Source organism: Saccostrea echinata, unplaced genomic scaffold (assembly GCF_033153115.1).
Source record: "Saccostrea echinata isolate AGI-Se365-2 ecotype Australia unplaced genomic scaffold, CSIRO_AGI_Sech_v1 ptg000022l, whole genome shotgun sequence".
NCBI classification, from domain to species: Eukaryota; Metazoa; Mollusca; class Bivalvia; order Ostreida; family Ostreidae; genus Saccostrea; species Saccostrea echinata.
This window is the reverse complement of record NW_026889771.1, coordinates 1435597-1450771: the sequence shown is the minus strand read 5'-3', so window position 1 is coordinate 1450771 and position 15175 is coordinate 1435597. Positions and strand designations below refer to the sequence as shown.

General features: G+C 33.7%; 1 protein-coding gene across 1 annotated transcript; it reads right to left on the bottom strand.

Annotated features, from left to right (window-relative positions):
• Positions 1–7661: 7661 nt before the first annotated feature.
• LOC133190194 (large ribosomal subunit protein eL18-like) lies at positions 7662–14390 on the bottom strand. Its single transcript, XM_061325683.1, has 7 exons — positions 14344–14390; positions 14131–14217; positions 13691–13798; positions 12757–12855; positions 11217–11340; positions 9540–9609; positions 7662–7778 (listed from the first exon to the last, which is right to left on the bottom strand). The coding sequence occupies exons 1-7, from the start codon at positions 14344–14346 to the stop codon at positions 7703–7705; spliced, it is 567 nt and encodes a 188-aa protein (XP_061181667.1). The 5' UTR covers positions 14347–14390; the 3' UTR covers positions 7662–7702.
• Positions 14391–15175: the final 785 nt, after the last annotated feature.

Here is a 15175-nt window from a genome sequence, read left to right as displayed (position 1 = left end):
TGAAATCCCAATCTACATACATTGAGCATCTAAATATTTATAGAATGGGGAATGTTGGCATGCAGTGTGTTGGAACAAAAACATAGCCGAAGGAATCTGCTTATAAATAAAAAAAAATGTACGTGTGAATCGGTTTGGAAATTACAGCTGTTCGATTCGTAGATGGAGGAAACAGTATACATTTTTTTAAAAAGTAAAGAATAAGAGTGATGGGAAACAGTACTGTTGCTTACGACAGTATGAAATGTGAATCTTTTTGGTATAAAGGAACCATCTTCTTAAAATGTACATCGTCAATCACCCTGCAGGAATATAAGATAATAGTATGAACTTCGTCTTTTTTTTTTTTTTTGAGAGAGAGAGAGAGAGAGATATGATTTTTTTTTTGTTTCGAACACCCCGAGAAATTACACGATTCGAACACCCTTGCATTCTTGGGTAATTTAAACGCGGACGTTTACTTTGGTACCAAAACCTAACAATCATGACGAAAAAGGTGAAATAAAAAATTATTTTACAGATCCTCCCCATTATATATAAAAACAAGGGAAAATCTGTCAATTTAAGAGCAAACAGGGTTTTCTTTTATTTGTGGAAACAGTTCTGGTATTTCTCACAATGACATGAATTATAAAAACTTCCTATTCTGAAAAAGGTAACAAACCAAGAAAATAACGTTCCCTATAAGCATATGACCAATCTCAAGAAATGGTATTTTCTCCATAAATGATCAAAATTCAAGTACCATGCACATCTTTGATATACAATGTATGTACAATTCATATGCAAAATAAAAATATTCTTATTTTGAAAACTGTAGGAGGAGTATCCGGACAAATGGTGTATCCTATATGCAATATTTTGTTTTCAAAAAAGGACCAAGTTCAACAGCTGGTATTTTTCTCATAAACAAACAAAAAATCAAAATCCCAGTAATACGCACTAATCTGATATGTGTAAAATTGATCCGCAAAATAAAGAAGTCCCCATCTTGAAAACTGTAGGGGGAGTTATCCGGAAATTATGTACCCAATATGCAATATTTTGGAAAAAAAGACCAAATGCATCAGCTGGTATTTTTCTCATAAATAAGCAAAATCAAAATCCAAATACATGTACTATGCATATCTCTTATATATTTACATTTCTAATTGTTTTCTCTGTAATAAATCTTTGAAAGTCAGGCGATTTGATATAAGGAATCACTGTCTAGTTTGTTGGGTATGCCAGGGGCATCAACGACAGTTGGAAATGTGGGATATCCTGATGCCCTTGCATACCAGGCGCGTAGCTGTAGCCAGCATGGAAGTGAAGTGTACGCAGAGAACAACAGTGGGTTGGGGGGGAGGGGGGGGAGGGGGGTTCAACTTTAACAAATCAACATTTTATTAATACATTACCAAATTACCATGATTTAACTATGCTACAACAAAAAAGGGGGGCAACAACCCTCTCAATAAACATTTTCAATAGTAAAAGGTTAGGTATGGAAATAAGTGGGGGCAGGCCACCCCCGTGGCCCCCCTGATACTACGTGCCTGTTGGTGAGGGCCTAGAAGCTCCGAGTTTTACCAAATGTTTCATTCATTTTCTTGCAAAATATAAATCATGTCATTTAGCTTAAATTTGTTTAGAAAATAACACATTATATTAATATTTATTGTTTTTACGCAAAGTTAATACTTCCTTGAATCTTATTGTACATGTAGTTTAGGCTAAATATTTAACCGATATAATTTATTTGTATCATATACTCTTTTTTAACGTTCCAAAACACGTATACTAAATGTTAATTATTCACAGAAAATATCGTATTTTAAATCAGATACTAGTAGATCATAGCATTCAACGATGTGTTTGAAATATAATTTCTAAAAGATCTTTTAAAAAAATTATCAGTTTACAGGCGCGTAGCCAGCATGGAAGTGAAGTGTTCGCAGAGAACAACAGTGGGTCGGGGGGAGGGGGGTCCAACTTTCACAAAACCAAATTTTATTAATACATTACCAAATTACCATGATTTAACTATGCTACAACAAAAAAGGGGGGCAACAACCCTCTCAATAAACATTTTCAATAGTAAAAGGTTAGGTATGGAAATAAGTGGGGGCAGGCCACCCCCGTGGCCCCCCTGATACTACGTGCCTGTTGGTGAGGGCCTAGAAGCTCCGAGTTTTACCAAATGTTTCATTCATTTTCTTGCAAAATATAAATCATGTCATTTAGCTAAATTTGTTTAGAAAATAACACATTATATTAATATTTATTGTTTTTACGCAAAGTTAATACTTCCTTGAATCTTATTGTACATGTAGTTTAGGCTAAATATTTAACCGATATAATTTATTTGTATCATATACTCTTTTTTAACGTTCAAAAACACGTATACTAAATGTTAATTATTCACAGAAAATATCGTATTTTAAATCAGATACTAGTAGATCATAGCATTCAACGATGTGTTTGAAATATAATTTCTAAAAGATCTTTTAAAAAAAATTATCAGTTTATTAAATAACAATTAAAGATTAAGGAATGATTCATTTGGATTTGGCAATGATTTAATAAAGGATTTCAAATTTTATTATATGGTTGTGATGAAATTCAAATCGAAACAGTGTGACACAAATCAATTTGAAACACGGATATTTGTTGGATGGTACTGAACTGAGATTTTTTATACGAATACCCTCTCTCTCTCTCGATCCTATTTTTTTCTCTTGGAAAATGATGTGTACGCACTTGCGTATAGGCAGCTACGCCCCTGCATACCCAACAAACTATAGACAGCGATTCCTTAAACATCTATAGGTAAAACTGATCTGCAAAATAAAAAAAAATTCTCATCTTGAAATCTGTAGGAGTAACCAGGACTGGAGTAAACTTGCAGTTATCCGGACGAATGATGTACCCATATGCAATATTTTGGGTAAATAGGGACTAAGTTCAACAGCTGGTATTTTTCTAATAAATGGCCAAAAATCAATATCCAAGTAATATGAACATTTCTGATACATGTACAATTGATCTGCAAAATAAAAAAAAGTTTCAATCTTGAAAACTATCTGGACAAATGTACCATTTTGGCAGCTGCCCGCCATTTTCACTATTTCATTAACCTTTTTTTCCTGGTTAATACCTCAACACAATCACGAAAACACTCCTTAAAGGTTATGAAACAGCTCGAGAGATACTAATAAACAGAGGACTATCAATATTTATACCTAATGATACAGGCCAAGGAACAAAAGACCCATGGGTCACATCCCTCACCTGAGTTACTTTAGCCCTGCTGTTCTTCAGATTTTTAAGATTTTTATATTCCCTTGAAAAATTGTGACCCATTTCATGGCCCAACCCTAACTCTAAGGGTTTCTGAATCCACAAACCATGAGGAAAATTCAATATCAGTATGACTTACATGGACTTTTCCATTATACATTATGTAAAATTTGATCCTGATTTTTGCCAACTCTAACCCGGGGTCCATAATTAAAAAAAATAAAATAAAATTTTATTTTCATGGGAATGTTTCTGTTGGGTTTCTTTAGAAGATTGTTAACAAAATCTTCTTGTATAGTTCCATGCAAAATTTTGATCCCCTATTGTGGCCCCACGCTACCCCGGGACCATAATTGAACAGTTTAAAATCTACACTACCTCAGGCTGCACCTAAGTTTCATCTTTTCTGGTCCAGTGATTCTTGAGATTTTTAAAGATTTATATATATATATATATATATATATATATATATATATATATATATATATATATATATATATATATATATATATATATACAGTGTATTTCAATGTAAAACTTTAATCACCTACTGAGGCCCCACCATTACCCAGGGGGTCATGATCTGCATGAACAATTTGGAATCTTCAGACAGCTTCCACATATATTTTTTTTTTTTATTTTTTACCTTTTCTCATTTAGCGGGTCTTGAGAAGAAGATTTTTCTCATATATTTCAATGTAAAACTTTGATCCTCTATTGTGGCCCCACCCTAACCCACGGGGGTATAATTTAAATAACTTAGAATCAACACTTCCCCAGGAAGCTTCCACATATAATTTTCAGCTTTTCTGGTCCAGTGGTTCTAGAGAAGATTTTTTAATGACACCACCCTATTTTTTCCTTATCTTGACTATCTCCCCTTGGAAGCAGGTTTGGCCCTTCATTTGAACAAAGAATCTCCTTTACCCAAGAATGCTTTGAACCAACTTTGGTTAAAATTGGCCAAGTGATTCTTGAAAAGTGGTTGAAAATGTGAAAAGTTTACAGATGGACGGACGCGGACGCCTGACAACGGGTGATCAGAAAAGAACGAGCTATTTTGATTGACATAGAAGCTGGATAAAAATGAAAGTTCAATTTGCTAGTTTGAAAAATGGTTTTCGAACCTTCTGGTGGGTATTTCTGCGGTTGTTCATCGATCAAGTCTTGCGTTTCTTAAAAGTTCACTAAAAACGAATTTGCAAAATATTCAGTCCAGTATCTTTGACATTGCAGTTTAATTTAATTAGAAATTAGAATGCCATCTTTAAAGTATCAAGCTGCAAAAATATTGAATCGCAGAAATTACCCGTTGTACAGTGAAATCGAAATTACAATATGATATAATCGAATAAGATAATGCGTTTTTATTGGTTTGTTTGTTGTTTTCTTTATTTTTTTTTGGGGGGGGGGGGGTTGTCAATTTTACAAGGTTTAAGTGACGTGTGATGTGTTTCGTACGAAAGCCTATTAGGATCAAACTACGGTAAAAAAAAATTTAAAAGGCGTTATAACGCGAAAAAGGCGTTATTACGCCTTTCCAAAAGGCGTTATTACGCCTTTTGAAAAGGCATTAATACGCCTTTCAAAAAGGCGTTATTATGCCTTTTGAAGGGCCACTATTATGTCTGTTTACATTTAAACATTTTAAACATGTTTATCATTTAAAAATGATTGAATAACGCCTTTCAATCGACTGTCAATTCGAACTTGCCGTATAAAATATGCAGTAAACAAAAACGTCCTGATACCTAGAACTGAAAGTGAAAGCAATGGAAGTGACGATCTTTAACCAAGTAAAATGTAGAGGCATCCCGGAATAACGAGAACAAGTTTGGCGCGGTTTCTGACTTCCCTAGATTTTCCGAAGATGGCAACTGTTGTACCTACATGTACACTCTTACTATATAGACTAATATGACACTTTTTAAACGTGCTAATTTCAATGATTTTTTTTTATTTTAATGTTTTTAAACATTTTCAGACACACCTACAAAAAAATCATAATACACAAAATACACCATTTTGAATCCAAGCGCCTATGGAAAAAAGAGGAACTAGCAATGGTGTATTAAAATGATTTAAATTATATTGACTATTTGTTTCACTTTCAAAATTTCAAGATAATAGCAGTTAAACTCAATATTAAACTCAGTCTTCAAAAGTATTAAGAGTTCCGAGTGACCAACATCACTTTAAATATAAAAAAACCACCTTCACATAAAAAAACCACCATCACATGAAAAACCACCTTCACATGAAAAACCACCATCACATGAAAAACCACCTTTATATGAAAAACCACCATCACATGAAAAACCACCTTCACATAAAAAACCACCTTCACATGATAAACCACCTTCACATGAAAAACCATCATCACATGAAAAACCACCTTCACATGAAAAACCACCATCACATGAAATAACCACAGCATAACATAATAAAGCACCATCTTCACATGAAATAACCACAGCATAACATAACAAAGCACCACCTTCACATGAAATAATCACAGCATAACATAATAAAGCACCTCTTCACATGAAATAACCACAGCATAACATAATAAAGCACCATCTTCTCATGAAATAACCACATAAGGCAGCTATGGCGTTCCATATGACAGTACTGTTTTAACGTGCAGTATTGCAATCAGCGAATTCTGTTACTTACCACCAAGTTTCATGGACAAAGACCAAAACCAACCTTAAAAAAATGAACGATCAATATCCGCTTTTTCAAAAGTGTTTAGTGTACAATATATTTCCTCGCTTACTAAGACATCATTCCTTTTCACAAACGCCACATCCCCATAATTTTGAGCTCCCGACAAAAGTTCAGTTACTAAATATGAAAGAATAGAATAGCATTTATAGTTCCAAATCAGGACCAAATGGTCAGAATCATACATGTACGTATATTATTGCACTACACAAGCGACCATTAACACGTCGACAGAACGGCACATATTGCAATCGACATTAAGGTTTTCAAGCAAACACTACCCAGGGACGTAGCATCGTTTTTGAAAGTGGGGGGAGGGGGCAACCAGAGAAAAAATTTCAACTTTCCTGAAAAAAAGGAAAATTGTCCGAACTCGAAAATCCTATTTCCTGAAAGGGGGGGGGGGTTGGTTGGTAGGTTCCAACTTCTTTCAGTAAATTTTATTCATACACTACTACAAAACCCATATTTGACTATTCTACAACAAAAAGTGGGGGGGGGGGCAACCAGCCTTTCAATTAACATTTCAAATAGTAAAAAAAGTCTTTGGAAAAAATTGGGGGAGGGGCATGCCCCCGCTGTTGCTACCTCCAAGATGTCAAGCATATTGTTAAAGATTGCATGAATTAGATTGTTACGATTCCTAAATTCATATCGGAAAATTCATTTTTGTTTAGAGTTTATAAATCTCAGGAATGAGTTTTACCTTGTGAGAAGAAACATTGACATCTACTACCCCTTCCCCACCCCGTTTTTTAAAATAAAATCTATACCGATCTCAAGCTCGAATGATGACCCTATCGACGCACAAATGTCGGGAAATCCGCCAACCGATTAACACTCATTTCCTTGGTAAGTGAGTATCCATTTGATATCTACGCTAGCCAAGGGTTTCCGATCCGAAATCTATAGTAGGTTTTGGATCGAAAACCTTGGCCACCGAAGATGAGTAGGATTTCGGATCGGACACCTTGGCTAGGTAAAATGTACATGTACTATCAACATTGGTTAAAATTGCTCCAGGCCTTTCTGAGGTATGCAAGTTGAAGCACTGCAGACGAAAACGGATCGCAAACACCTGAGTGACTTAGCAGAATGAAGAATTACAGAATGACACCAGCACTGAATAACCTCATTTGGTCACCGACGGTGGAAGTAATTAATGCAGAATTACGAAATTTAAGGTTCATCACAAAATGTTTACAAACTGAATATCAGAATATGAGTTGTCCCACATTCATATTCCCATGACAAATGATTAAACCTTGGGCTCTAAATCGTCTCCAATTGGAACCACAACTGTACTCTATGCAAAATAGGTACCTTTTTTCCCAAAACTGTTGTCATTAGTAATGATTGATCAGGTATCAAAACACCAGAAAAAGAAATTAACTAGTTTTCATACATTGTTTTTCCCAGTTTCAAATGCCCCCGTCTCAAAAATTGGTGCAAGAGCCCTCTAACCTTACTGTTTGACAGGATGAACTTTCAAGGATATGTTTAACATTAGAAACTTAATTACATCTCCAGATTTTCCTGGGAATAGAAAGACCCAATACACAATTCCACGCATTGTGTATTTCTGATCCTGTTGATAAACAAGTCTATAGCGATAACCAGCACTTAGCAACCAGATTAACAACACAAACAGCTTGTTTGACTGTCGTACAATTTATTGTAAGAGTCACAATTATTACACCTTGAAACCTCGGCTGGCTCTTCTTCCTCTTCCTTTTTCGAACTTCCTTCCCTTTGAACGTACATAGGGCCTGCGAAGAGAATAGCAACATTTACACCTTCTTTCAGCACCCTACATTTTTATGCAATCTTGATTTTGAAGCTAAGATTTTGATCATAAAAATCAATCTTTGCCCACTTAGATGAAAAACATGTATTTCCTCAAAATGGGCAACCTTTCCCATTTTTGATAAAAATTGATTTAATGTTATTAGCTTCTGTTAACATTGATAAATTTTAGGGTGGGGTGGAAGCAACAACAAACTCTAATTATACATATTAAATGTTCACAAACATCATGTAATAGTGACAGTGTGGGCACAGGAACCCCACTTTCAAATCCTGAGATCCATATGGTGCCTACAGTAACAATTGTTTCAACTTGACTTATGTGGGAAGCTATGGATCTAAATAACCAAGCCTGGCAAAAATGCAACTGTAGGATCTTTCATCAGATGTTTCAGGTTATAATATTCCTGCTTCGCCTGTAGAAAAGCAAGATTACTCCATTGTTTGGTAATTTTAAATCAGGATGGAGCAGTCATTCCCACTGATCTTTATTCCTAATGTATATTTTTGCCCTTATCAATGCGTAAGTTTGCACAATGAAATAGCTGCTCTTCTCAGAAAATAATTTGCCGCTTTGATATTTTCACACTTTTATCAATTGGTAATTCCAGTTTTCATCATAGAAGAGTTGTATAATATAACTACAGTAGTTTGCTGAAAAAAAAGGAACCAGATTTTGTCACTAAGCATCTAAGTGTCTAAGAGGCCTATTATGCCTTAAATGTCCACAAAACATTAAGAGGGCTGGGTGGTTGTGGCCATTTTCAGACTATATTGATCTCCTTTAGAAGAAGAGCTCCATATAAAGATATACAAAAATGATCAAATTTTAAAACTAAAATGTATGAAATTTTTGTTTGCCAAATGATAGTTGACACCTTAAGATATCACATCTAAAAAATTAAGTTATATCTGATGGTTAATTTGTTTACCCCCCAGCCTCCTAACATTCTAAGGAAATAAAACTCTATTTCCAATTGGCAAACAAAAACAGAAAATATTATTTATCATCATCTGATAATTATGTATCCCTATTTTTTTTTCTTCCAGATGCCTCAGAATAGATAAAATATTTTATAAACTTTATTACTAATTTATTTTCAAAAATACAGTCAACCCTCCTTATATCAAACTTGATGGGACTGAGAAAGAAACTGAAATATCCAAGGATATGAGATACTGAAGGTAAAATGCTTAAGGAGTAAGAAGTTGGGACTTCCAGATCACTTTGACATCTATCTGGTATTTGAGATATCCATGTACTTGATTCCGAAGTTCAACTGCATTTTTCCTCCTTTAAGAAGTGGTTATGTTGAAATTCTTATTTCTTTAAACTGAACACAACTTCAAACATTATATATATGTAGCTTCTATTCTCAAAGAAACATAAGCAGCTTACATGTTTTCATTAATTTATCAGTACTGATTTTATCATTCAAGACACCTATCATAGCCTTCAAAACCATGCAATTATGAACAATTTTGATCCAATTGAATCCTACTTAGTTTGGTCCATTACATACATATTCATATTTATGCATTAAACTTTACAGAACGTTCAATTCAATCCATCAAAACGGCGATCAACTCTGACAGTTATTCCATTAAATCAAACTTTCTGCTATATTCTAAGACATTGAGAAAACTTACGCAGTGCTACTGTTTTGGACACCTGGTGCTCTGCCAAAGTGTCTGCTATATTCTAAGACACTGAGAAAACTTACGCTGTGCTACTGTGTGGGACACCTGGTGCTCTGCCAAAGTGTCTGTATGCTTCACGGGACTTTCTGGGTCCTACAAAGTACAGTCCACTTATTCTACATGAATTGTGTAGCCATAAAATGAAATGTTTTTCCATCATTTAAACTTCATCTCTGTACAAGATGATATGCACATTATGCATTCAGATTTTCCATTATTTTGCTGAATATGAACAAATAATTTTATATTGCAACAATTTCTATCCCTTTCTTTAATAGGTTACAATGGCTTCAGTATGATCACAATTCATTACAACTGCATAAAACTTCATCATTCTTATATCAAGGCACTGTATTTTGCAGTACTTTAATTATCCTGGGATCCATGTATCACAACTTATTTATAGCTATTTTATGGTTTATGACAGAAATTTCACAAACTTTCTAGCTTGTCAGTCAGGGTTGGCAAAAAACTGGGAAATACTCATATTTTCCAGGACTGTGGGAAATACTGGTAATTAACGGGAATTACTGGTATTTCCCGGGAAATACTGGGAAATAAAAAATAGCTAAACATTTCATTGACATGTAATACCCTTTTATTGGCTAAGATATCTAACTGGTATCACTGTCCTTGATTTAAAAAATTCTGGTTTCCAAGTAATTCATTTATATAATTATAAAACAGTATATTCATATACCAGTCATGAGTGTCATTTGTTTCATGCTTGAGTCAGATGTAGTCTATAAAGGTCCATGAAATGAACCCAAAGATCCCAGAACTAGTAAATTTCAGCTTTATAAAAAATATTATATAGTGCTAATTTAAAAGCATGCATACTAGTATTTGTACACTCATTGAATATTTTAAATCATACAATGTATATATAGTCATACTGCTTAGTTCAGTAAAAACGTGTAAAATTGGCTAAAATTTCAGTTAATATATGAATTTCCTAGTGTATGCAGTAATTACATGTATTTCCTAAAACAGCCATTAAATACATGTATTTACTGCATGGCTTAGGAAATACATGAAATTCCTGAATACACATATTACTGTAACATATACAATATGATACAAACAGATACAGTACAGAAATGGATAATAATATCAAACCTAAGAAGAAGCCTTTCAGTTCTACTCAAGGTAATTATCTCTCAAAACAGGAGCACAAAACTGTCCAGAGCAATTTGTTAAAACAACATGATTGTTTGTAATAACTCCAGTGTTTATAGAAGGATTAAAATGAGTTTGTTTTGTTCTTGGATTTATAATTAATATTAAACTTAATAATTTTACAAAACTGAAAAGAAACTGAATTGGAAAACTTCAGTTTCATACAGCCAGGGAAATGTTTCAGAATGCTTCTGGGTATGGGACCTGGAGTAATGATACATTCTGAATATGTTAAATTGCAATCTGACATATTCAATATTATTCATCTTCTGTTTTTATGTTAATTTTATTTTTGAATTTTGTATAAGATTGAATGAATTAAAGAAATAAAAATCTTTAACTTTGTATTTCCCAATATTTCCCAGTTTAGAGAAAATTTGTAGTATTTCCCGGGACGGGAAATATCGGCATTTACCACTGGTAATTCCCACCACTGGTATTTCCCGGCCAACCTGTTGTCAGTTATGAAATTACAGCATAATAATAAAACAGCTCATTACATGTAATATATATTTTCTTACCTTGCATCAGAACAGTGTTCTGTCCTTTAGGTGACTTCAGGGCCAACTGATCGAATGTGATGATCTGTCCCCCAGCCTTCAAAATACGAGCTCTGGCTCTCTCTGTCACATTGAGAGCACACAACTAAAAAACAAAGAATAATAAAATTACAGATTGCACTCATTCTGCATTTTATTGATACAAATCCAATGCTGTATAACGAAAAAATATGGCGCACTACTAATTTTAGCGCCTTTGGCACAAGCGCTCCTGAACGCTTAAATTCATTGTGCACTAACAGATTTCTAAAATATTAAACTTTTTTTGTGTTTAAAGCAACCACTTGAGTACATGTAACGGGAACGCGCGATTACATAATGTCATAGGGTCACTGTATTTTTGTATATAAATAATAAACACTGTGACCTGTAGGATCGATCGAGAAAGTTCTGCCAAATCATCAATAATTAATTAAATTATTAATTAAACTATTGTTAGTTGTTACCCGGTACTTATCATTAGCACCTTCACGGCTTCTCTGTGTCAATCATCTATCGACTCGAGGTGAACACTGTGATCAAGCATGGCAATCAACTTTGCAGACAATACCTGATTCATCGTCTCAAGCCACGGTACAGAGTCCGCATATAGCTCTCTCCTACCCGTGGCTGCTTAATCACAAAAAGTGTCAAAATCTTGAATATTTATGCCTCTATGTTGTGACGTCATGTTCAGCCAATGACAATATTTGTTTCCATCGCAATTGAAATCAACAACTGACATCAACAGTATACAAGAAATGTTTCATATACTGCGACTGGGTATTGAAAGGTCACATCAAAGTTCATTATCCGACTATTATTTACTCGCATTGGTCAATATTTTAATGAGCTGCGAAATATTCTCTTCTCATTCAACCACGGCCAGAATGGGAGAGGATTGTACATTTTGGCCATGGTTTGCGACGATGTACTTGATTATGTTTACCAGTTATCCAAGTAATTTTCCTTTGATCCATGCATGGTTTTAATATGAATAAGATGAGTGAAATCCCCACAATCATTTATTGAAGTACATTCACAAGTTTAAAATCGACATTGTGCCACATCCATGTGCTTGCAACACCTCAGAAAAGTGAACAAATGTTTACCTGTGTACGTGAGTTAGAAATCAATGCTATTGTGTTTGCATGCTTGAATGACCACAAAATCAAATACAGGCATGGATCAAAGGAAAAAATACCACATTTATGTTTTAAATGCCAAGCGCAAGCACTAAAATTTATTTGCCCCAATGCATTCCCACCTGCATATACCCTAAAATACGTATGCGCCAAATTTTCTCGTTCTACAGTATTCCTTTTTTTTTGTTTAAATTCTATTTTGAGTTTAGTTTTTTTTTTCAGTCAGTGCATTTCAATTACCAGATCTGATATTGTGTAGATTTAGATTTACTTTGTATCAATCATTTCAGGGAATGACATTCTGATTTATATTGTCTCTCAGCTAAAATTTTTTATAATGTTATTAAAGAACAAAAAGAAAAAAAAAAAGAACCAACCTTAAGCTTGGGAACCTCCATGAGTCGAAGGTCATCAGTGACAGTTCCAACAACCACAGCTGTCTTGTTGTCTCTGCCTGATTTCTTCATCAAACGAACCTAAAAATGAAAAACCTCATTTTTTTTTCCCAATATACAACACCTTTGAAGTATAAAAAAAAAATAAAGATAACTTAAAACATTTTAGCACTCTTCATAGTTGTAAAGGACACTGCACTTGGATTAAAAAAAAATTCTTTTCAAGTTTGAAATTCACAAAATCAATCATGTTCCTTGAACTTGAAATTTAAAAAGTTTTGAAATGAATTCTACAATTTTACTTACCATGGCAACATCATCCATGAATTTCAAATGCCAAGTTAGAGAATTATGCTTTTTGATATAGTCTACATCTGTGCCAATTTTTATTGAGACAGACAAGCAAACAATGAGTGAACCTGGGCTTGTAACTCAAGTAATTTTTCTGTATCCATACTGTTTATAACATTGATCTCAAATAAGATTGAGAACTTCTTGGGGATCAATCTCGCAAACTGTGCAGTTATAAAAAGAATTTCAATTTCCTTTTTTTCACTGTAAATTTATATTCCAATTTGGGACATGAGATTCTGTTTGGGTTATTGGTCCCAACCTGATTCACACAAAAAAATTTTATTCACTTTAGTAAAGGAGTTTATAAAACAGAGATTATTATTTTTCATTTATGATAAGAAATATTTAGACTGTTTTAGGTTAAATCAAACCGAATTAAAAAAAAAAAAAAGAACCATATCATTCTGAACTGAAACCAAACCAAATGAACCCTGAATCATTTCAGCCCTAGTATAGCAGAAAATCTTTTGACCTTTGGGTTGATCCCAAAAAGGGACACAACTGAATTGTGGATTGAACTATGTAGACATGTAAATACAATATATATTCCATTACAACTTACTAATCTGGCAATAGATAGTGGTGGCCTGTTGTTTTTGCTCATAAAGAGACGTTTCAGGATGATTTTGTTGAACTTGGCATTAGTTCTTCTGGCTAAAAACCTGTACAACTGTAAAAGATAAACACTGTGGCTGACTTTTTTTTGTGCAAATTATATATATTGACTGTGGCTAGTTTTATTCCAAGCATTCGTATGACTATCATATATTGTTATTACAAAGCAACATCTGGGGAATATAAAAAAAAACCCACAAACCAACAAAGTTGGATTATTGAAAAAAAAAGGGGGGGGGGGTCTGTTCTTTCATGTTTACACATAATTTTACTAAACAATATTTCAAGTATCGTTTTCTACAACAACTTTACCGATTAGTTTTACCCGTAGACTAGTTCTGAAACATGGGAAACTTCTAATCCTTGTCATAACTCCAGTGAAATTACCTTAACTAGGAGCCGAAGATAAATATCTTGGCTTCTGGGTTCCTTCCGAACCACCTTCCTCTTATTTTTATGGCAGATGTCAATGCCCTAAAATGTAAAAAGTTCAAAAGAACATTCATTTGTTACATCATTTATTTTTTTAAAATAAATATATATCATTGATTTGACCCGATGACTGTGGATAGTTCAACATCATCTATGTTTCACGCTCACCATTTTGACAATTGACGGAAAAGGAAGTCGAAGGATAATTTTCGCAATGTCGATCCCGATCGAGCAATGGGTAAATTGTTTTGATTTCCTTTTATTCATGAAATATCCTATTCCTATCCTTTTTATAAATTGACTTCAGATTTAAAAAAATCAAACTACTCAATGGAACAAGAAAGTTTAATAAAATATTGTCTTTATATCATTTTATACTGTGACTGTTTTTAGACCACCAGTCGATCATTACAGTTTTTTGCAACAAAAATGCACGGAAGCGTACAAGCCTGAAGGGCCACAGCAGTATCTTTTATAACAAATTACCAATTTGTTCTAACAAATTGATAATTTGATTTAACAAAGTAGTATTTTTTTAAATTATTAAACTTGATTAGCAAACTACTATCGATTAGGTTTAATTGCTACTGAATTGCAGGTTTTATTGAGTCAGTTACTTGGATGAAATGTATCTGTTTGACAATTTAAAAGAATAACTGCATCTCAAGGATTATATAGAGGAAAAATCAATGTTGGATCTTCATACTGAGACAAATTGGAAGATCCGGACAATTTGATATAATTTTATTGTCTTCTATTCAAATTAACACTGAAACTCTGATTTTCCCCCCTGTTTTTTTTTTTTTTTTTTTAGGAAATTACCGAGTTTCACGCACATAAAAAAGTTTTACTGTACTGTGCAATATTTTCACAATGCACTGTATCTTACTTAAAGCATGACTGTTGTCCAACTACATGCACATAGTCATATAAAAATTCGTTTGATGTTTATTTATTTCCCGGTGGTGTTTTGAGAAGATGAAACATGGATAAATTTGAA